Genomic DNA, 23880 nt, shown 5'->3' on the forward strand with positions numbered 1-23880 from the left:
GAAAAATATGTGTGTAGATTCAACACACGCAAGATTAAAGTACGAGAGAGAAAGAGTAACGAGGGAGAGGGGGGTGGGTTGGAGGAGGTGAAAAAGGACGACGAGCCTTGGCCCGCGAGTAATAATAATTTAGCCTTTCCCTTTTTCTCTTTGGACGGTACGGCATGCTTGCTTGCTTGCTTGCTTGGTTGCTCTCTCGCTCGTTGTCCTTCTGGATTTAATAAGATCACGAAATTTCGCGGTTAGACGGGCGTCCCTAATTACACCCGCCGTTCACTGCGAGAGTCGGTTACCCTCGATTCGCGTATCATTATTATTATGTACTACCTACTACGTCTCTCTCTCTCTCTCTCTCTCACTCTTTCTCTCTCTTTCTGTTCTCCTCTTCGTCTTCTTCATCGTCAATGTCCTTGTCATGGGAAATGCGTGTCCAAAGCCGCCTCTAAGAGGCCACGTACCGAGAGATTAGTCGCGCGTTCAACTTTAATGGAAAATTTACAGCGTGCTGATCCGATGAAAACCTTGTGCAACTTTTCTCTCTCTCTCTCTCTCTCTATCTATCTATCTATCTATCTGTCTATCTCTCTCTTTCTTTTTCTTGATTTTTATCATTCTTTATCTTTATCTCTCTCTCTTATTCTGTCCATCTGTTTGTCCCTTTCTAACACTAACCGTCATGTATTTTTCATTATCTTTCTACGAGACGAGAAATTGCACCTGCAATTTATCTCGGCATAGTTTTGTACGTTCGTCATTGAGAGAGAATCACTGACGTTAATAACAATGTCATCCGAACGAGCTTTCGCACTAAGCCAGCTAGCTATTCCCTTCCCATTGAAAAATGAATCTCACGAAGTATACCTAAATACACCTTTGTCCTTCTATCTATCTATCTCTCTCTCTCTATCTCTCTCATTCACTTTTTCTTTCTCTTTCTCTTTCTCTTTCTCTTGGTTTTTCGATCTAGGACGTACTAATAACGGACGTTTCTTTAATTGCTTTTACGAAACATGCTGGAACTCTACCGCTATGTAACCATTTCCCTAATCGGAACAACAGCGCACGCCCCAACTCGAGTAATTATAATTATCGAAGCGCGCGTGATACATCTTATGCTATAAGATCTTGTAAAAAAAAGAAAAAAGAAAAAAGAAAGGAAGAAAGAAAGAAAGAAAGAAAAAAAAAATTCCATTTTCTCATTATTCCAAGCACACTCATTCTCGTTATTAAACTCGTACGAGGTGTATATACCTAAATCGATTAGATTGACTTTTCGTTGCAAAAGAAAGGAATAAAAATATGATCGAAGGTCGCGTCAATTTGTAAGAAGTTAAAAGAAAGAAAAAAATATCATTTCGAGATAATTATTCATTCTCTTTCGTATTTCGTACCGTGCGCAATGTAAATAAGATATTCAATCATATTTTTCAATTAAACAAATCATCCTTGCGCGTTACGATTGAAGATAAATTTGCTCGTATTATCACCAAATTACCTTCCGATGATCTGTCGATCGCGCGTAAAGGAGAAAAGAAAAGAAAAGAAAAGAGAAGAAAAGAAAGAAAAGAAAAGAGGAGCCAGGATCGAAGGTCGGCGACATAAATTATTTGCACGAGTTACAAAAAAAAACTGGTGTGTGTACTTATGTACGCACGTAAGAAGTTATACTTCTTTGCCATAAATTTGAAATTGCTTGCTTTGCCGCGCATCGTATAAATACCGACAAACTTCGTGTGGTGTCGATCGGAAGAAAATCACTTCCATCACATTTTCCCAAACGCGCCAAAAGAAGTATAACTTCAAAAAGAAAAGGATTCGTTTCGAGATAATTGCGGACACAACGTTGCGCCTAATAATGCGAATACAATGAAAATAATAATAATAACAAAAATGTGTTCAATCCTATTCTCAATTAAAGAAATCTCGTACGCTTGAGCCGCGGGGGGGGTAGTACGAAAGAAAATTTGCTTGTGTTAACTATAATATAACGTCAGAATGATCAAAAATAATAAGAAAAACATTGAGAGAGAGAGAGAGTGAATGAATGACCGTGGAATGGGACGGGTTAGGGGGGAGGGTGGTGTCGAGGAAGTAGGACGATCCCTGGTGTGTTTTCCTTGCTTAGCATTCGTTGTTGCTTCGTAATAGCAAAACGCGCGGCGCGAGATTGCGATCGTGTATTTGAATCGGACTTTTGCACAAAAAAAAAGAAACGAAAGAGAAAAAAAAAACGGCGAATAATATCCCGAACGAGTTTCGCAACGAGTCGCTGAATAATGGTAAGCGGCGAACCTTTTCGCGGCCTCGCATCAAAGCCGTCCCGCTAACATAAGTGGATTAGAGCCCGAGCTTCCACTTCGTCATCTTTCCGCTTCTACCAACGATGCTTTGCACTTTTTTTTCAAACCTTCTTTTTTTATTTTTCTTCCTTTCTTTCTTTCTTTCCTTTCTTCTTTTTCTTCTTCTTCTTCTTCTTCTTTTTTCCTTCCTGTCCTTTCTTTTGTTTTCTTTTTGGTTTTCTTTTTTTACTGTTAGTTACAGGAGAGGGAACACGACACAAACCCCCGAATTTTCACGCGAGGAATTTTTGTATAATATATACATATTATATTGAATTTTTGAATTATTTTATTTTTTGTCTAGGAATTCTCATTTTGTTATGGGTAATAAACGTGAAAATATTTAGCCTCGAAGAGAATTAAGAGGCAAGAATGGGAGGGATTTTAGGCACAGCTAAATTTTCATTTACGAAATACTTAAAATTAAAAAGAAAATTTGTTTTTCCTTATTTTATTTGACTATACTTTTTAAATTTGTTATTGGTTTTTCATGATAATAAATGAGAACGCGACGAGATTCGATCACGGCCGAATTTCTAAAAGAACGGAAAATTTCCTCATCCTGTTTTCCTCAATAACTATTATTCTTGTTTTCATTTTATTACTTTACATAGATATTTTCCTTTTAACAAACGAGAACGAGGATTCGATCGTTTTCTAACGGGTTCTCACATCCTCTCGGTAATGAGATCCGACGTGAAATCGGCACGAACGCTTGTGTGAGAATTATAAAGTCGGACGGTACATAGGTAAGTAATAATGGCGGAGAACTGCAACTATTGCTGCTGCTGTTGCTGCTGCTGTTGCTGTTGCTGTTGCTGCTGCTAGTGCTTGCTAGTGCGTGTTTGCAAATGACGGATCTAACGTCTGCATTAGCTTCTTTCTTTTTCTTTTCCACATTTAGAAAGAGAAAAAAAAAGAAGATAGACAAGTTGTGTGTGTGTATGTGTATGTAAATAACGAAGGAAAATGTAATGCGTGTAAGCAAGTAACTCGCGAGAATGGCGCGAGTAACTTGTGAGAGGCTTGGCACGCTGGTAATTCGAGTAATTACCGGACAATTACATTATCTAATTAACCTCAGGGGTCGGACTAGCCAGTCACTGGCAGTTCTTGAGAGTAGCGATCACTGCGACCGTGATTGTCCCTCGTGGCGCAATCCTAATTATTATTGTCTAACGCCTGGCCAACTATTATTATCATCATCAACATCATTATCATCGTCATAGTCGTCGTCGTCGTCGTCGTCATCGGTTAGAACTACTATTCAAAGTTTTCTTTCTGTCAACTAATTCATGGAAACTCTATTCGTGAAAGAATGAAAAAAAAAGAACAAAGGAAAACCAAGAAATAAAAGAATATTTATCGAGTTACTAACATTTTTCCTTATTATATTCTCCGTAAATCTTTCTGGTTTCTCATAAGCTATTTTCAATTAGTATTGAGTAATTTTACCGATCGATATCATCATTAATCGTCGAGATGAAATATTTGTTGTTTGATTTAGATATATTTTTTTTTATTATTTAACGTTGATAAATGTGTTGGTAATTATTTTTTAATATAAATAATTGTGATAGAATCTCTTTTATAATTTGAATTTTATTCAATTTTTAGTTTTACTTACAATTAGTGCATTTTTATAATTACCAACACAAATAATATTTAATATCTTTCAAAAGTTGACTAGCAAAATCATATCTTCATTTGTCATAACTCATAGGCGTAGGGTATTGTACACGATAGTTTTATTTGACACACTTTATTACTATCTCCAACATACATACTATATAATCGAATAATCCGTCACTACGAAAAGAGACTTCAATGCCTGCAATCAACCAACCAACCAACCAACATCGGAGACTTCAATTCCATAGTTTACTATCTTTTGAATGAAAGCAAAACCTTTAATGTTCCTCGACGTTTCCTTTTGATTTCTTTCATATAAAAGATGATAAGAAATGAAAGTAAAATAAAACGAATAAAGGTGGGGAGATAAGTGACGGGTGAGGACGAGTTTTGGGTCAACGGTCCACATTCCGTAATTCTCAAATAAGTAAGTAAGTAATAAATAAGTATAAGTAAGTGTAAGTAAGTACTTAAGGGCATCTTTCTTGAAAGAGACAGGGAAGAGCGCGTTTGTGGTAAGAGTTTCTCGAGGAGCGAAACGAAAGGGAAGCCTGGTAGCAACGCGCGTAATGCGTGCGTAATGCGCGCTTAATACGCGTACGCCGTGGAGAGCCAATTACTGATTGGCCACACTACCGCCAATCGGATGAGGGATGGACCTCGACAAACCTGTACCACCTGTATTCTCCCTTTTCTTCCTCTCTTTCTTCTTCTTCTTCTTCTTCTTCTTCTTCTTACTTAACCTTCGACTGGTATTCTTCGCAGTGGGAGAAACGTTATATGCGAGAAAGAGAAAACAAATATCAAAGAGAAAGAGAAAGAGAGAGAGAGAGAGAGATGCAAGAAAGGATTAAGAAAACAGAATAACGACGTGTATTTGTAATTGTAAAATATTTATCTTCTTCTTTTTATCAATATGACTTTTTTTGAAATCTGTGCATACGTGTATTGTGTGAATATATATTTATCTCTATTAATATCAGGAAGGATTTGTATTTTAAAAACAAAGATAAGATCGTGTATTCGTAATTTGAAATTGTATATTACTTATCAACTTTATTTATCAATATGCATATTTTGTATATGCAAGTATATGGATACGTGTGTTTGCGTGTAAATATGTGGTCTATCAAAATAGTATACGTGGCTTAAAAAGAACATATAAAAAGAATCATTTATTTATAATTTTTAATTCTATTACAGTTATATCAACTCTTGTCATCGATATGTATTTTGAAAATATGCAAGTATATGAGTATATATATATATTCGTATGTATAAATATTTGTCTATTCATACCAGGAAATATTCGTGTCATTCAATTAAGAATTAAAGAAGCACATGTATCTGTAATTTGCAATTATACAACATTTATCTATTCTCCTATCAATACGCATTTAAGAAATATGCAACTCTACGAACAAACACACGTGCTCGCATCTACACGTTCGTTTACCAATACAGAAAAGAAAGAAAGAGAAAGAGAGAGAGAGTGAAAGAGAGAGATACAAGGAAAAATTCCTAGTTCAATTACAATGAAAAGAAAAATAACCTGTGTTAATGTAATTATATATATTTATCTATCTATCGATATGCACTTATAGAAACTATGTAAGTACTTAAATTATATATATATATGTTAAATTTATTAGCCAATCCGCATAAACGAAAGAATGTTCCATTAAATAATTCCATTGAGAATTTTACAAGAATACGTTATAATTAATGTTATTCATTGATCGCCTAAAGTAACAAATTTTGAATATTTATAATCTAAAGTAAAAAAAAAATTATGATGCATATTCGATCATATACGTGGTTTTTTTTTGTTAAAGTTGTATATTATTCATAAATACAAATATACATTTAACATACATCTATATATATACACACACACACACACACGTGTAAATATATACACGTTTATACATATGAGAACGGAACCGATTAACTTTCCACGACGGTCTCTAATCTTATTTGTTGAGAAAGGAATAACGGGGCAGTGCCGGCGGTGTTTTCTAATCGGGAGCATGACTCGTCGGCCGATTAATGACAGGAGAAGTTTGCTCGGTCGTGACAGTGGACAAAGAATATAGAAAAAAAAACAAGGGAGAGGGAAACAGAGAAAGAGAGAGATAGAAAGAGAGAGAAAGATAAAAGAATGGAAAGGGAAGGAGTCTTGTGGAACTGGTTTCGTTCCACGGATCACTGGAAACAATCATCCTTATTAAACTCGCCACCAACCCACCCCACGGATATAAAGGTATACTTTGGAATGATTTACCGAGAAACGCGTTGCGGCCCTTTGAACAGGTGGAACACCTCCGGTCTCTTTTTTCATCTTCACAGAGAAAAGTCCTCCTCCCTTACTCACGCCAACACTGCAATCACCTAATTCATTTCTCGAGTGATTCGTCAATTTTATGAATCTTTGTTATGTAGCAGCAGGAACGAATTTGTTTTCTTTTTATTGCTTATTTATTTATTTGAATTATTTATTGTTGTAATATTAATATTTGAAATAATTCATTGTGTCCATAATTATGAAAGTGGTCTAAGTCATATATTTCTTGTTTCGAGATATTTAAAGGATTACATTTGAACATTAAATGAATTCTATATAATATTGAAATAATAAACATTATCTAACGGTTCATTTTTGACAATATCGTGAAAATTATATTGAATTTATTTAGTTTAAAATAATGTGGGGTGAAATAAGTAATGAACTTATTTTAAAAAGTTCATAATTATGGGCGCAATTATACTTTTGATGTATACGTATACGTATTTGGAATATAAATTTATCGAGAAAAAAGTATTAGCTGTTGTTTGTACTCTTTTGTCATCGTGACGGAGAAAATTAAACCTACCCCTTATTTCCTACTAACACTGAAACAACCTAATTCGTCTGTGAAATGTATGTATTCTGTTTTCTTTTGCGAAAGAAATCCTATTGAAGTCTCCGAAGTCGGTTGATTGCAGGCGTTGAAGTCTCCTATCGTTGTTGAATTATTCGAATATATTAGCCTAAGTAAATATCATTTAAATGGTATTGAGTATCTTGTAAGTATTATTGGTTATTGAGTATCTTGCATTCAATTTTTTGACAAATTTATTAAGGATGTTAAACAAGCTTTTTTGTTGCCAATGTTGGTGGAAACACACAACTTTTTCTTTTTTATCTTAACTTGTAGATATATAATTGTTTAGGCATTTTTCGAATTTTTTTGTCTTTGTAATCCAATATGTTTATTTATAATAGTTAGTTGCAATACTAATACTATTATAAATAATTATAAATATATAGAAATATATGTGCATTAGTTTTTTGTCATACGATTTAAGACATTTTTTTTGATAATAGAACCGTGTCTCGCAAATATTCGTACCATAAAATATTTTCAAACTTGATAAGATTGATATTTACTTTAAATTATTTTCAAGATTTTGTTACTTCAATATTCAAACGAATTTTTACAAAGATTTTACGAAAAATAATTACAAAAGTTTGTACAGATAAATCACTTTATTTCCTTGGGAGAGTTAAACAGTAAAAATTTCGAGATTAAAAAGTTTCATTTAACTTATAAGCTGAGAAATACTGTTTACGGAAAGTAAAATAATAATTTGCAAATACATTGATCGTCTATAAACCAAGAAAAGGAATAAAATATAGGATAATACTTGAGTGGAACTTAAATCGTAAACAGCACAGCATACTTCAATTAATTTGTATAATTATCTCGTATTTTGTAGGATCGTTCGAATAACATAGTCACTTATTATCTTTGAATACATAGATTTAATAACAAAAAAATATGCATAAAAAGAAAAAGAATAATTAGAATATAATCAACATAATGTCGTTACGTTCATCTATATGAAGGTATAAACGTAAACAATGTTCACGCAAGTTAATAATTGATTGCCATTAATGAGATATGAATAAAAACGAATGATGAACGGAAAGATAAATGCGCAGAATGTTAAGATAATAAATAATAGTTAGATCGTGGTCGATTGGTTAGAAAAATTTTCCCATAAATGATTATAAATTGATCAATTCAAGAACGCGTTGGAATAAATATCTCTCAAAATGAATTACTAATCGGTCGAAATCACAAAACTCGCTTAAATTAGGTGATGAATAAACGTACGATTAGTAATGAAGAAGATAAAGAAGAAAAGAAAGAAACAACACGTCGATATAATCGTTACTTATGGCGTGTTCAAATAAATTATCAAAAGAAAAGAAAAAAAGAAGAAGAACTAACACACAAAAGTAACAACAATACAAGGAGACTAAGAGGGAATAATTTAGTCAACCTTTAGAGAAGAATTTCTCACTCGATTGATCTAAAACGTGCTGATCATTTGGAGATTATGTTAGAATAAACATTCTCAGAATGGATTTATAATTTGTCCAAACAAGGATTCAATCGACTAAATAAGGTGCGGATGAAACGAACGATTCGTAATTAAGAAAAAAAAAGAAAAAAGAAACGCGTCTATAATCGTTATAACGTGTTCGACTAAATTTCGAAGAAAAAGAAAAAGAAATGGTCGAAAAACTAATACACACACATACACACAAAAGCAACAACCAACAACAACAATCACAACACAAGAATAAGAAGAAGTAGAAGGGAAAGACGAGGAGTTAGTCGTCCCTTAAGAGAAAAGAGTGAGTCTGTTTCATTCGGTTGATCTAACGCGGCACGGTAGCTCGAGCCACACGACTCTAATCTAAATTAGATCTTAAGAGCCCGTAAAAGTAAGTGGCTACGTTCGAAAAGCCTTTACGTTGGTATATTCTTCCTTTCTCTCTTACTCTTTCAACTTGTTTAACACGTTTGAAAAGTTTCGAACCTCTTCATAAGTATTATACCTCTACCTTAAAAAAAAAAAAAGAAAGAAACAGAAAAAAATAAAAAGAGAACTAAGAAACAAAAATACCACACATCTTTCATCGTTACCTCATTATTTTTATTTCTATAATAAAAACTATTTATTATATATGTATATCTCTATAAGTGTTCTTTGTGTATGTGTGTGTGTGTGCGTATGTTTGTGTGTATAAATGTAAAATTGAAAGTGTCGACAAAGTTGAAAGTCATTAAAATACTTTTAAAAATGCAAATTTGCAAATTAGTTAGAGATTGAATGTATAGATATACGGGAATATTGTAGAAATTGGATTTGACCTACTTATGCAACATTTGTCTCTGTATAACTGTCAATACATACGAATATTAATGTAATAAATATTATTATATAATAATATAGGTAACGTAGAAATGACGGATATCTTAATTGGTAGAAGTTAACGAGTATTCAAAGGAAATGCCAAAATGTAAAAGTTGTATCCTAGATTTTATTATGTAGAACAGCGTGCAAATTAGTTATTATTGTTGCAAAGTAATATGATTTTATTTTATTATGCCACTTTTCAACTTCCTACAGAGATATATTTTCTTTTTTTTTTTTTGTTTCTCCAAATTCTTTTTACACCTAATTACTTATATATCATTTTATATATTAATTTCTTGTCATGAGTCTTATATATTATATTTATATGTGGTATGTGTGTTTTGTGTGTATGTGTGTATGTGTGTATGTGTGTATGTTTGATACGCGATCAAGAGGAAATGTAGATAAATCATCGTTCCCAGGACGTTTATGATCGGACACGTAGTAATTTGTAGCTAACGATTGTAAAACGTTTTATTCTTAGTTGTAACAAATGGGTCGTGGGTATTATTCGCTTAGCTATCGGATGACTTCTTATAAAATATTGTGTGTACCGGTGGTGTGTGTCCATTAAATGTATTTTGATAGAACCAATCGTGCGCGTGCCCTTCGGTAAAGGCTTCTAATGAATATGCAATGTGTTCCGACGAGTTTCTATTCTTTTCTCTTTCTTTCTTTCATCTTTCTTCTTCTTCTTCTTCTTCTTCTTATTCTTATTCGTCTTTCTCTCTCTCTCTCTCTCTCTCTCACGAATGGTCAATAAACCTAAGCGACCATAAAATCCAATTAGTGTGAAATTAATACCACTGGAAGGCACTGGGAAACGAAGAAAGCGAATCAATTTATTACTACGAAATAGTGAAAGATTCGTAAGAGAATCAACTAACTTAGATAGGATATATGGAATCTTAATCAATGATAGATTGATCGTTAATTATTGACTTGGTTAACAAGTATTATACTGGTATTTTTAATATTTTAAATAATAATATAGTTGTGTTTAAATGTTGAATATACTTTTAAGTATTTCAATCGATAAAATATATTCTATATAGTGGATTAATTATTTAGAAATAAAATATTTTAAACTTTTAATATATAACTATATAGATATATAATTATAATATTGAATTTATTTTTATTTCTACTTATTTAATACTAATTCTTATAACCGTTTTTAATAAAATAAGAAAAATAAATATTAGTTTTCTTAATTTAAATATAAATCTGTATAAAAATTCTTAGTACTTTATTTTAAAAAAATATTAAGTTTATTTCGTTTAGATAAAAAGATTACTATAAGGTCTTTGAGTACGTCAAATATTCTATACCGTGTTATTTATTTATAAATAAAGTACTAAACATTGTTATTAGTACTATTAATATAAGTAAAAGTTATTAAAAATTCTTACGCAATTGAGATTGATCGCGAATCAAATATACATTTGCAAGAATTAATAGAAAATTTTTGCTAATGTAAAATTGGAAATCTAAAATAGAACAAATAATTTAAAATTGAAAATTGTTGATAAGTTTTGAATGAAACACGTGCCCCGAGGATATTCATTTGCGAACGATAAAAACCATAAAGTAATATCTTCACGAGAATCGACGAATAAAATTAAAAGAAAAAAAAACATAAAAGAAGAAAAATAGTGGTTCAGTGCACGTAGGAGCTATGCCAACGTCTCTCACGTCGAACAACGTTGGTTCTACGACTTTTAAGACGCGAACGTAATTAAAATGTTATTTATAACGTTGTTTCACAGGAGCGCTTTATAATCCGACCTTCGTTCGGTAGGTACTTACGTCACTAACGCAATCATGAGATTTATTTTTATACGATGCATGCAAAGAATTCCAATACTATCGCTCATTATATCAACTTGAACTAATTATATCGGACGTGTTTGATTGATCGATCAATTCATTTTTCAATCTAATTCCAAAACCATATCCTACTTTCTCAATTTAAATAAAGACAAATTTCAAATACGTTTACCTAGTCTCCATTTTATATTTTATTTTGTTAAATATTATATTTTTCGTGTTACAAGATTTGAAAACATATTTTAAGATTTACTCGTAAACACCAAAACAACCAAAATGTCGATATAAATCCCAATCGAAAAAATCTATCAATTAAAAAGTATAAAATTCTTACATAGAGACGTTGATCGTTGAAATGAATTGAATATTAACTGAAATACCGATCATTTTAAATGTTATAAAATATCATCGAAATATAAATCGCGTCGATGATTGGATGATGACCCCATTTACCGAGCAGCAACAAGCAGTCTGCTCAATAATTCTAAAATACTTTAACGATCCAGACGCGATTTAAAAACCATAAAAACGGAAATTAAGAAAATGAAAATAAAATAAAAAATAAAAAATACTTGCAAGAAAAAGATAGATACTCATTTAAAAATTGTAAAACCATACGGAATTATATTATAAAAGGAAATAAAATGTCAGGATTATTTTTAGGGTTTAATTTTTCTTAAAACTGTATTGATGAGAGGGGTGGGGGGAGTAAATGACTAAAGGTTTTAGGGAACAAAGTTACTTTCATAGTTGGTTTAGGGATGTCCCAGAGAATCTTGGAGCCATACTACCTGTTTCAAGCTTTCTTGCATACTCTCTCTCTCTCTCTCTTTCTTTCTTTCTCTTTCTCTTTCAACCTCTTCCACCTTCGTTAATTACGAGAACCCCATACCGTGGCCCCAGGACCGGACCTATTACGAGCGATTACACCGCTATTAGTTACCTACCGGGTGTTCCATAGCACGAAAGAAGCCACGTGTAAAAAAGAACGACTTTAAGAAGAGGAAGGTTTAACAGAGAAAGAGAAAGAAAGAAAGAAAGAGATAGAGATAGAGAAAGAGAGAAAGAGAGAGAGAGAGAAATATCCAGATAGATTGCACTACACCCCATTCTCGGCGCGTTACTCTACACGTCTAACAACCGGTCGTCTCTTCCTTCGGAGACTTAATAATGCAAAACCATCGACCGTGGCTATGGAAAAAAGAAAATTTGCATGGGCAGAGAATCGCTTTAGAAAGCTAAGGAAAAGAACAAAATCAAATGAAAATGACAAAAATGAAATTGTACAACAAAGAACTAAGAACATGATTTGTATATTGAACGATCATCTTCGTCGTGTTTCTAACTCTAATTTTAGTTGTTTTTACGAATGATTGTGGTAATAAATTTGATTATTCGCAATCATGGGTATCGTATGGGTATCGTTATATTTTATATAAATTCATATATTTAATTTAGTTGGTGTTTAAAGCAATTATGATATAAGAGTTTTGCGTGATAATTTTTGTTATTTTTTTTATTTTTATGGACTGGTATGGTAATTTGATTCGATAATTATATACGTGTTATATTATTTATATATTGATTGATTTAACTTTTAATTTAATTTATTGTTAATTAATCTCTTCTACGGTTAATTATATATTATACGTGTGTTACGCTATAGGAATAATTATTAGTTGGGATTATCATTTATAAATTGATATTATTTGAATTTATTTTATCTAATTTAATTAATTTTTCTACGAAATAATTAATATAATAAAAATATTAGAAAACATATAGAAAATTTGCGTATTTGAAACGGATCATATTCTTAATGACGTTCTTCAACTAGTTTTAACTGATCTTACGTACGATTTTATGATGGCTTAATTCAATAATTAGCTAGGAATTTTATTAATTATCGATCGATTGAATTAATAATTTAATTGAATTAATCTACGATCAATATTTATATATCTTACGTTAGAAGAATAATTGGTTACAATTATTATTTGTTAATTGGTTGATCGAATCTATATATGTAAGAGGAAACTAATACGCTTGGAATTTTCGTAGCTCATGAAGTTTATGTGTTTATATGTCTATGTGTTTAGATATATATATATGTATGTGTGTGTATATATGTTTTGATAAAGTTATTAACTGTTATATCGAAACGATCGGCATTGGTATGTCCATAATTACGGTAACGTACGCAATTAACTCATCGCTATTTTTGCAATACGAATATCACTATAAGCTTGAATAATCATGAAGGAATCAAGTCCGTTTTATGATCATGTTCAAGGACTACGCCTTCATCGTAAAAATGGCATCGATCGATAATATTCTGCTTATCTCTCTGTCCGTACGTATAGAAATATCTATGTGTGTGTGTGTGTGTGTGTGTGTTTGTATGTATGTATGTATGTATGTATGTGCGTAGTGTTTGGTTTCGTTCTTCGTTTACATTCTCACCTATCGGATTAGTTGGAAAACAAAATTGAGGAATTCTCGTAAATATAAATGATGACTCAAAAATGACATAGTTCATAGGTAACCTTTAAAAGAAGAAGCGTCTGAAGAGATCGATGATTAAATTTATATATATATATATATATATATATATATTCTTTTCTCTTTTCGTATCGATTGAATTTGTTATTGGAATTTTCTTTGTAATTGCTTAGGCATCTGGTATTAATCGTCGATAGATAATTTCACGTGTTTCGAATGGGAGCCTCGTAGGAATGTAATGAAAGTGGCAGAGCAAGACTCTTGACTGTACGATTCACGATCAGCTTATGTTAGGCAAATAATCTCTGAGTAAGGTTAAGTTTAGTTAAGTTAAGTATAGGAGAGGCTCGAAAGTGCAGCGCGGGTGTTGTTTTATCGCGATAAGTTTAGGGATTAGTCGAGACTAATAGGTAGTCGTCTCTCAGCAGGTTGTCCTCCTTCAAACCTAACTTTTTCTATTCTATATCTCGATCCCGTTATTTAAGAAGCCTGTAAGCAAGCATTCGACAGATTCGATAGGATTCTTTTTTGGTCTAGACATAATTTTCTTTACCTATCGCTAAAAAAAAAAAGAAACAAAAAACGAAGATAATATTATACCTACTACTTACGTGTCTCTGATTCCTTTTAAGTTAGGTCAGAGTTGTTAGGTAAGATTTTAAATTTCGAATGAAAATACTTTAGAAAGAGGATTTTCGTCCTTGTTTATAAGTAGAGATAGTCCTTTCAATATACGTGGATTTTATTCTTTTTTTTTTTTTTCCTTTTTTTTGTAATGTATTCAAAAACTTACCTTGTGAAAACGTCAGGATAATGAGTCCTCGAGAATGCCTTTTCAAGTTCTTCCAACTGAAAGCTCGTGAAGGTCGTCCTGTAACGTCGTTGTTTCCTCTTAGGTGCAAAGTCGTCGACCTCAGCCTCGCTTTCAGGGCTCGTTGGAGCTGCCCTCGGGTGGGCGCCCTCTTCCTCGGGTCTAACCTCTTCCGTTGAGATCCCCATTTGAGTGGATTGAGGCGTCGTTGTTATTGTTCCTGCTGTTGCTGTAGCTGCTGCTGCTGCTGCTGCTGCTGCTGCAGTTGCAGTTGATGAAGTTATCGGTGTTGGTGCAGGAGATGATCGCGTTGATACAACCAATAATGCAGTTGACGATACAACACTTGTAACAGCTGGTATTGTTGGTGTTTGTGTTAACGTTGGCGTCGGTGTTCCTTGTTGTTGGCGAGACTGCTGCTGGTTAGTTTGTTGGTTCACCTGCTGGCTCACCTGATTCACTTGGTTCAAGCTACTCGTGCTACTAGCAGGACTCGTCTGAGGGACGGCCAGCTCGCTACCTCCACCTCCTCCAACACCTCCACCTCCACCACCACCGCCTCCGCCTCCGCCTCCTCCTCCTCCTCCTCCTCCGCCACCTCCTCCTCGTACGCTCGACTGATCTGTAAACCAAGAAATTATTATTTTGTAGTTTTCGTTATTTTCACCCACGGTCGTTTGTTGCGAACAGTATTCTTTCCTCTGATAAATATTTGATTTTTTACTTTTACTTGTAAAATTTAGGTACGTAAAATTTTGATACTTTTCACAATTTTCTATATTATACGAAATAATTTGTATATCTTTCATGTAAATATATTTTATTTTATTTTTTATTATAGTAATTATTACCTAAAATTGTTAACGCGATTGTACGCATTCGTAAAAAAAATGTAACGTCGTTTCGACTAGCCATTTAAACACGAACTGATACGTTATTTTCTCGGCTACCAATTATTATTCCTTCTCGCTTGATATTTAAACCGCTAAATCGGAATTACCAGAAGAATCACTGCGGTCTCATTTCCGTGCTTGGTGGTGGTGGTCTTAAAGAATCCATTTAGAACGTAATATAATAGTAGTAATATTTGTAGTAGTATCATCATCATCATCATTATTATTATTATTATTATTATTATTAGCAGTAGTAGTTGTTCTTTTTATTTTTGCATTTGGGATTTCCCAGTTTCACGAATATCCTTTCGAACGATATCAAATTTATTACCAAATACTCTCCTTTTCTTTCTACGATTATAAAATCACTGATTTTTATATTATTTTTAATCAAGATTATTTTATGTTCATATAAAAAAAAAGAAAAAATTATTTAAAATTCGCCATAAAATAAAGATAATCGTTTAGATGGAAATAAATAAACGAAATAAATATCTCCCATACGTTAAAATCGTGAATACATCAACGCGTAAATTCATTCATGCGAGGGTAAAGGTATCATTCCTTTCACCGACCTTGCAGCATTAATGATTCCTATAATACTTGAGCTCTTATGTATCTACTTCAAATATGCGACTTCCAGCACACACACACCCGCATACACGCACACGCATATAAAATTCTCGATTCTCTCGAAACCCTCGGAATGATTTTCACGCGTGATTCGTGTTTCGCACTCTGCTCTTAAAGCTTATCCACGACAAAATATCAGCAACCTTCCTAACCATATAGGAGAATCTATGAAAATTTTTGAAGCACAAAACAACTTTTACCTGAACACGATGAAGAAGGTGCTTAATACAAATCGTTTGGTTATACGCAGTAAATGGAGATAACACGTTTAAAACGTATCATCGATGATAATCGAGTACACATCTCTTCGATACTTTAAATGTATAAATCATATCGTATATTATATGAAATATTTCAAACACACAGTCTGTCGCGATCTAGAATTACATCAACTATAAACTTCTGGCGCCAGTTGACTAACACAAGGATGGCGCCCACTTAGGAAATGTCGTGTATCAACTCGCATTCCGATTATGACACCACCACTCGATGTCGTTTACTATCATGGTTGCATAGAAACACGTAGTAGAAGAAGAACAAGAACAAGAAGAAGAAGAAGAAGAAGAAAAAGTAATAGTAGAAGAGGAAGAGGAAGAAGAAGACGAAAGCAAAAAAAGGAAGTTAATTGAAAGTATCGTTTGCCGACATGATGATCGTCTAAGAAAACTCGAGGCTAGTATCTGAAAGAGAGAGAGAGAGAGAGAGAGAGAGAGAGAGAGGAAACAAAATAAAAGAGAAAAATTCTAAGAGTCGTTTTCTTCTAAAACTTGATATCACAGAGCTGGAAGCGGTACCACCAGTCTTTAAGGAAAATGGCGCTCGTTCAAACGAATTTCTAAAAACGAGTACGTTGGGTTTGCGATATATCGAAGGGAAGGTCCCGTAAGAACACGGATCGAACGGAAGGCGGATCGAAAGGGGGGCAGCGGCGGCGCTAGAGGGGAGGGGATTGGTGAAGGGGTCGAAGCAAAGTGGTTTACGCGCGTCTTAAGAGGCACTTTTTAATCGAGTCGATTTATCGGAAATGAGCTTATAATCCAGGTAGTAGCCCCCGACGTAATGCGGACGATAATGTATAAGAGATCTAAACCCTACTTTTCCTCATCCCCCCACCCTCCCCTTTATTTCTCTCTCATTCTCTCGTTTTATTTCCATCTCTTTCTATCTTACGGAAGACTCGAAGACGAGTCTTCTTCTTTCGCGCACACCCATCGCGTTTATTATTCGCGTATAAGCCGTAAAAGAGAGATGCACTTGCTGCATATGCAACAGGAATGAGAAAAGTGAACGGAAAGGGGGAGAGTAAGAGAGAGAGAGAGAGATAGTTGAAGATATAGGTAGCCCTTTAGATTATAATGGCATTAATGGGCCCGAAGCCGCACTTAACGTTTGTTCGTTGGCCAGTTCGTTTCGTTATTAACTGAAAATTACCGAAACCGAAATCTAATTCGCGTAAACACTATAATTTAACGACGGAAAGGAGCAAGTTTCCGTGGGCCAGGCGCGGACTGGCACACCTGAGTACCCCGGTTCATTGTGTTCAATCTCGAAATAGTACTCCGTTTGATGACTGTGAGAAACTACGAACGTTTATATTGTATTTACTATATACGAGAGCTGGCAGTTACTGTTATCTTTAATTAAAATCTAAATTGTATTGAAAAAAAAAAGAAAAAAATCATAAAAAGATAATAATAATAATATAAAATATTAAAAAATGTGCTTAATCCTTTCACCGGAGTTCAATTAAGGTGACACACTTAGTTCAATGGGAATAAGAATGATCGTTTTATTATTATGATTTCTATTATTATTATTATTATTATTATTATTATTATTATCTGGAGACTATTTAATGGACTTTGTTATACTCAAACGTGTGATATAATAATTATGAGAGACGACTTGGAAACGTCGATAATATTTTATTCATTTATTAATCAACCGAACCCCTCCTCTTCCTCCTCCCCCTTAGCTCATTACTCGCAATGGAAGAGATAATTACATGTGGGAAACTTTATACTACACCTTGATTTCGTTATGAAAATGAAATTAAACAAAAACGGAACTGGAAAAGAAAAATGAAAAAAAAGAAACAAAAAAAGGAAAAAAAGGAAGGAAAGAAAGAAACACGTTTAAAAATATGTGTTTTTTCTCTGTCTCTCTACCTCGAATGCCATTAGATTGTTATAGAAATACTTGGTCGGATTATATGTGTTAGTTAACGCGAGCATACACACACACACAAACGCGTAGATATAATGTTATTCATATACGTAGTCTGGCGATTTACGAGCGTACAAATCAGCACGGCGTAATAAACTAATTAGCCGACTCATTGCGGCCGCTTATGTTTCTCACGAGTTTGCAAGGTTCTGTGGCAACAGCAGCACGCGACAGCGACTCTGATAAATCGACTTCTTTGAAAAGAATGAGCGAAAGAAAGAGGAAAAAGAAAGAAAGAAAGAAAGAAAGAAAGAGACAAAATACTTTTTATCATTCAAATTTAATTCCATACGAAATGATATTATTCGTAAAATTGAGAATGTGTATACACGAGCATAATTATTACGGAATTAACATTGATTAAAAATGAAGATTTACTATTAACGTTTTATTTCTTTTTAATTAAAAAATTCAAAGGTTTTAATAATAAATCATTAACTTATATATATATTTAGTTTCGTTTAAAAATAAATAGCTAAATTTATCGTACAATAATTTTCTTCTACTTCAAATATATGTAAAAAAAAAAGAAAAAATGATGGAAGATATATTGATGAATTATTTTATTTTAATTTAGGAAGAATTCGTTGAAAAATAATTAATAGCCGAATCGTTAACGAGTAATATTCTTCTCTTCGAGATAATAAATAAAAAATATATAAAAGGCTTATATACTGAAATATATTCTTTGAAATAAATATGAACGGTATATAACAAATCTTAAATATGATTATTTTTGTCACTTACAAGAGAAATACATTGCAAAATTATGTTCAAATCATTTTACGTTTCTCTTTAAAAAAAAAAGAAAAAAAGAAAAGAAAAGAAATAAATAGCAGAGTGGGATAAATAAATGATCGTTGTTAATGGATAAAAATGAAATAGAAAGTGATATTATCGGTAATGGCAATAAATAGAGATAGATAAATCGTAGTATCTCTTGTACGTAGTATTTCATAGTTTTTCTTTTTAGCATTGTAGGAAAGAGATTGGACGGCATTCGGGGCAAATGAAAAATGCTCTCGACGTGATCATCGTTGAAGCACACGCTTCGCATCAAGGAAGATCGGTCGTTTCACGCGCGTTCTACTACGTGAACGTGCTCCCGAGAATGAACGTGCCGCGGGGAGGTGTTTTTACGTTGAATCATACTTGCAAATTCGCGCTAATAGACGCATCAATGCATCCTGTGACAAGAACCAGGGACGGCCGGTCGTGTTCGATCTCACGAGCACGATAATACCCACCTATTACGAATTATCGGCAAGATATTCCATTCGATACGCGAGTTATTTCTATTTAAATCCCTTTTCGATACCAACCTTGATAACAAACGGACATTTATTTGTTTCTCTCTCGATAAATGAACTGAGAATTTTTTTCAACGCGAAAATCTTCATCATTTCTTCCGTACTTTCTCTTCTTTTTTTATTTATTTATTTATATCTATTTTGATTTAATATTATATTTGTAATGGACACACACACACACATGTGGAGAATGATGATAATAATAATCAGGAATTTTTTTCAAGTATATCGAAATTGATATATTCCATGAAAATGTTTAATTTCAATTATTGGAAATTTTATTATTTTCATTGAACAATCGAGAATATTATATTACTAATTCTTAAATAATATTATTTATTTAATATTACTAAAAATTGTGAACGTTATTTTTACCAAAATGTAAGTAACACTTGTGCATAGATTTGCCATGAAATGATTTAATTTCAATTTCCAAAAAGTGCTTCTTGATTTTTGTATCAATTTAAGCAATATTATTTACACGATTATTTCATTGAGTAATAAAAAGACAAATTGAATAATTATTGCAAATTTTCAATTGCACATAATTTCTTATTATTCGATTCAATGAAGAATATATTTTTGAGTGAAATAAAGAGCTTCGGTTATTAGGGTGAACTCGATCATACGATATTAAACGAGAAATCGTTTTGCAAAACGATCAGACCGAAGACCCGATATCGGTATATACTCTTCGTTCAGGAATTAATTATACGTCCATTACGTAATTGGATTTATCGTCTCGGCGTGATCAAGTAGGAAAGATCGTTTCTTTCCACCACGAGAAATCCGATCCATTAGCTCGCTAATTGAACGTTACCGCGCGTTGACAGTGGGATTGTAATTAAGGAATGCTGATCGAACGTTTTTCCGCACTGTACCGTACCGTATCGTACAGGATCGTAACGCACGGATACTCAAATTCGAAGGGATCAAATTACACGAACGATCACCGATCATATTCGGTTAAAGCATTTACACTTTGTCGATCGTTACTTTCATCGTTTATCTCGTAATCTTATCGAGATAATAACCAACTTCTTTGCAATTCAACGAAATATTTTTACCTTTACTGGTAAAAGAAACCTTTTCCTTTTTCTTTTTTTGTGTTTTTTTTTATTATTATTCGAAGAATTTTGCAAATTTTCTAGAAGAAACAAATTACGATTGTTTCGTATAATATCCCATATTATTTATTAAAATAATATTTAACGAAATTTCAGTATCATTTATAAACCCGGTTTCGATATTTAACGAACACGCCCATTGGACATTTCGTGCAATATTTCCAATTTGATTTTTTCTTCATTATTCAATAACACTTTCCAAGAACTTTTAAAACTTCGGTTTAGTCGAGAAGAAAAGAAGAGAAGAGAAGAGAAGAGACATTTCCAATGAACTTGTCTCGTTCGTAAGATCGCCAATGAAAAATCATAACGATCCATCGAACGAGGAGTAGTCTTGCAAAGCCTGATTGGAATCTGCTTTACGATCATCGATAAAAGGATCCATAAGGAGACACGATCTACCTACGGGGGCCTTACAACTTGAACGACTCACGATCTAGCCGATAAACTATACCTACTACCCCATAGGCGTCTACCGGCAGGGACGTTTGCAATATTTTCTAACCAAGAGATTTTAATCTTCTATACGTTCAGATTATCTTCCTTTCTTTTCTTTTCTTTCTTTCTTTTATAGTTTCTTTTTTTCTTTTATCCACGTACACAAGATCGATAGACGTGAATCTACGATATAAGAGATAAGAATGATTATTGTCGAATTTACATATTATAGTACTTCAATCGTTCCCTAGTAAATCACAGCTACTTTTTTAAATAAATATAATAATTTCATTAAATCGTTCTCCAGTTTGAGAAAATTGACTAAAATATAGTAAAAATGTGATTTACGCGTATTAAGTGGGGAAATACGTGTAAAACAATGTTTTCATTGTGATTTTCATGAATTTTTTTAACGTATTAAAAATTTATGTTATTTATTAATATTATAAGGTCATTTTACACATATATTTAAAAACATTTTCCGAAATTTTTAAAGATTTATCTCGAAAACTTAGCGGAGATATCAGTCGTCACAAATTGTAGGTTTCCATCCGACTGAGCAGTTTGTGTACATCTTGGAAGCTACAATTTTTATCAGAAATCAATTACAAAGAAAAATTACTTTTTTTTATATGTGTATCTTCTATTTGAACCTAATTTCCCTAAAAAAAATAAAAATTTGTATTTTTTAGGGTGGGGTGAACATAAAGTATGATTTTTTTTCTATTTTTTCATATATTTTTCATTATAAAAAAAATACTTTAAACAAAGATCGCTTAGGATTCAGATTCAAATAGAACGTAATTATATAAAGAAACTATATTCCAAATTTCAAAATGATTGGTTAAAAACTTTTTAAGCTAGAGTGTACACAATTTCGAGAAAAGTCGTTTCGAGGAAAACGCGTTTGAAAAAAGCTCGACCGCTCTGTATTTAATCGCTTATAACTTTTGAACAACTTGGATTTTTGACTTGAAATTTTTCGAGTATATTTTTTAATAGTTTTACAAGCGACTTATAAAAAAGAAAATAGAATTTTTCGAAGCCTCTACACTTATTTCCCCCCTTAATAGAAAAAAAAAGAAAACAAAAGATTGAATTCCAAATTTAATTGATTATCAATCGAATATTTCTGTATTTTAATATTAGATTCGTTTGATATTGCGTCAGTTGCAAACATTGGATAAAGCAGATATAATCATTTCGTTATATAAACGTATCGTTGAGATTTGTCTGTGTAATAAAAAAGAAAATCGATGAAACATCACGCACAAATGAGACAAGGAATTTGTTCGTGTAATAATTAACAACGACGAATTACATCCTTCTTATTTATTTTCGTTTTGTAGATTTTAATGGGCCAATACAAGGAGAGTGTAAAAGGTTAAGGTTCTCTTTTATTTAACAGTGTGTCTCGATACGCGTTTTACGAGCTGCTAATTGGTCCATTATGAACGGAGAAAGTGGCCGAGAGTTCGTGCTGCTTACAAACTTAGTTAAACGTAATGTATATAAAACACACACACACACATACACATATACACATATACACATGTATATAAGTACTTACTTGAAACTAATTAACGATCGGAAGATAAGTGCCGGCGTAATTTGTACGGTGTCACGACTTTTGCCTCATCATCGATCATTCGCAAAGAGACACACGCGTATGTGGATATTACGTTGAAGGCGGAGACTTTCTCGTACGAACATTTGTAATTGAGAAAAGAAAAGAAAAAACAGATAGCAAGAGAATGAAAAAGAAAGAGAGAGTGAGAGGAATGGAGAGGAGAGTGGGAGAGGGGGGGAAGAAGGTGGAAATGATTTTTCTTTACCAAGTATCGTGGTACTTAATTGAAAGCGAGTGTTCAGAGAAAATTCTTATCTAGTTAGTCTTGTCCTTGTCAATCTCTTTTCTAACTGAGTGACGGATAATGGTAAGAATGGTAAATGGAGTTTTTCTTCTACTTCTAATTGTAAACTAAGTCGTTCGACTAGATTGTTCAAATAACTTAATGATAGAAAAAACTTTATATGTATATATGCATTATACTAATATTGCGAAAACGTAAGTTATTTATTAGGATTCATAAAAATTAATTCAACGAAGAAGATAAAAGTGTGGTAGTTATGTAAAGAAATATAAAAAAAAAACTGGTGTGAGTACTTATGTACGCACGTAAGAAGTTATACTTCTTTGGCGTACCAAAACGAATATAACTTCAATAACCTCAAAAATAACTTCAAAAAATAACTTAAAAAAAAAATAATAATAATAATTATATATATATAAGAAAGAATAAAAAAAAGAAAAAGAAAATATCAAAGTATAGATATCAGTTCACATTAAATATAAGAGAGATATATCGAATTACTTTATGCGGCAACGGCCATGGCGCTGTGATAGCACTAATTCCCGCTGGATCATTTAAGTAAAGCAGCGCTGAGTAGAATTAGTTACTTGGATGGGTGACCCGCTTGAGAAAACAAAAGAAGAAGAGAAGAAGAAGACAACTTCATGCCGTAAATTTGAAATCGCTTGCTTTGCCGCGCATCGTAAATACCGACAAACTTCGTGGTGTCGATCGGAAAAAAACGCGCCAAAAGAAGTATAACTTCAAAAATAATTCTTATTATTATTACCGATCGTTCACACATAAATTCTTTCATATGTTAGTTCATTTATTCGTTCATCTAATATATTCGTTTATGTATTCGTTATGAGCTCGTTTATTCGTTCGTTTTCGTCATTATTGATAAACAAAAAAGAAATGAATAGTATCTATGTAAAAAAATATGATTCCGTAATTTCCCCCATAGCCGTTCGTTCAATCACAGTCACATAGTGCAAAAGGCGGTCATACGTTGTTACGTTGCATTGCGTTA

At 32.8% G+C, this 23880-nt stretch overlaps 1 protein-coding gene across 1 annotated transcript in view; it reads right to left on the minus strand.

Moving 5' to 3' along the window:
- The window catches only part of LOC122514654 (homeobox protein aristaless-like), a 68157-nt gene that overhangs the window by 13974 nt on the left and 30303 nt on the right, over positions 1-23880 (minus strand). The window contains exon 2 of the mRNA XM_043631590.1: positions 14350-14989. Within this exon, the coding sequence (XP_043487525.1) occupies positions 14350-14989 (640 nt within the window). The remainder of the gene's footprint in view (positions 1-14349; positions 14990-23880) is intronic.

The sequence above is a fragment of the Polistes fuscatus genome, unplaced genomic scaffold (genome assembly GCF_010416935.1).
Source record: "Polistes fuscatus isolate 324 unplaced genomic scaffold, CU_Pfus_HIC Scaffold15, whole genome shotgun sequence".
Taxonomy (NCBI): domain Eukaryota; kingdom Metazoa; phylum Arthropoda; class Insecta; order Hymenoptera; family Vespidae; genus Polistes; species Polistes fuscatus.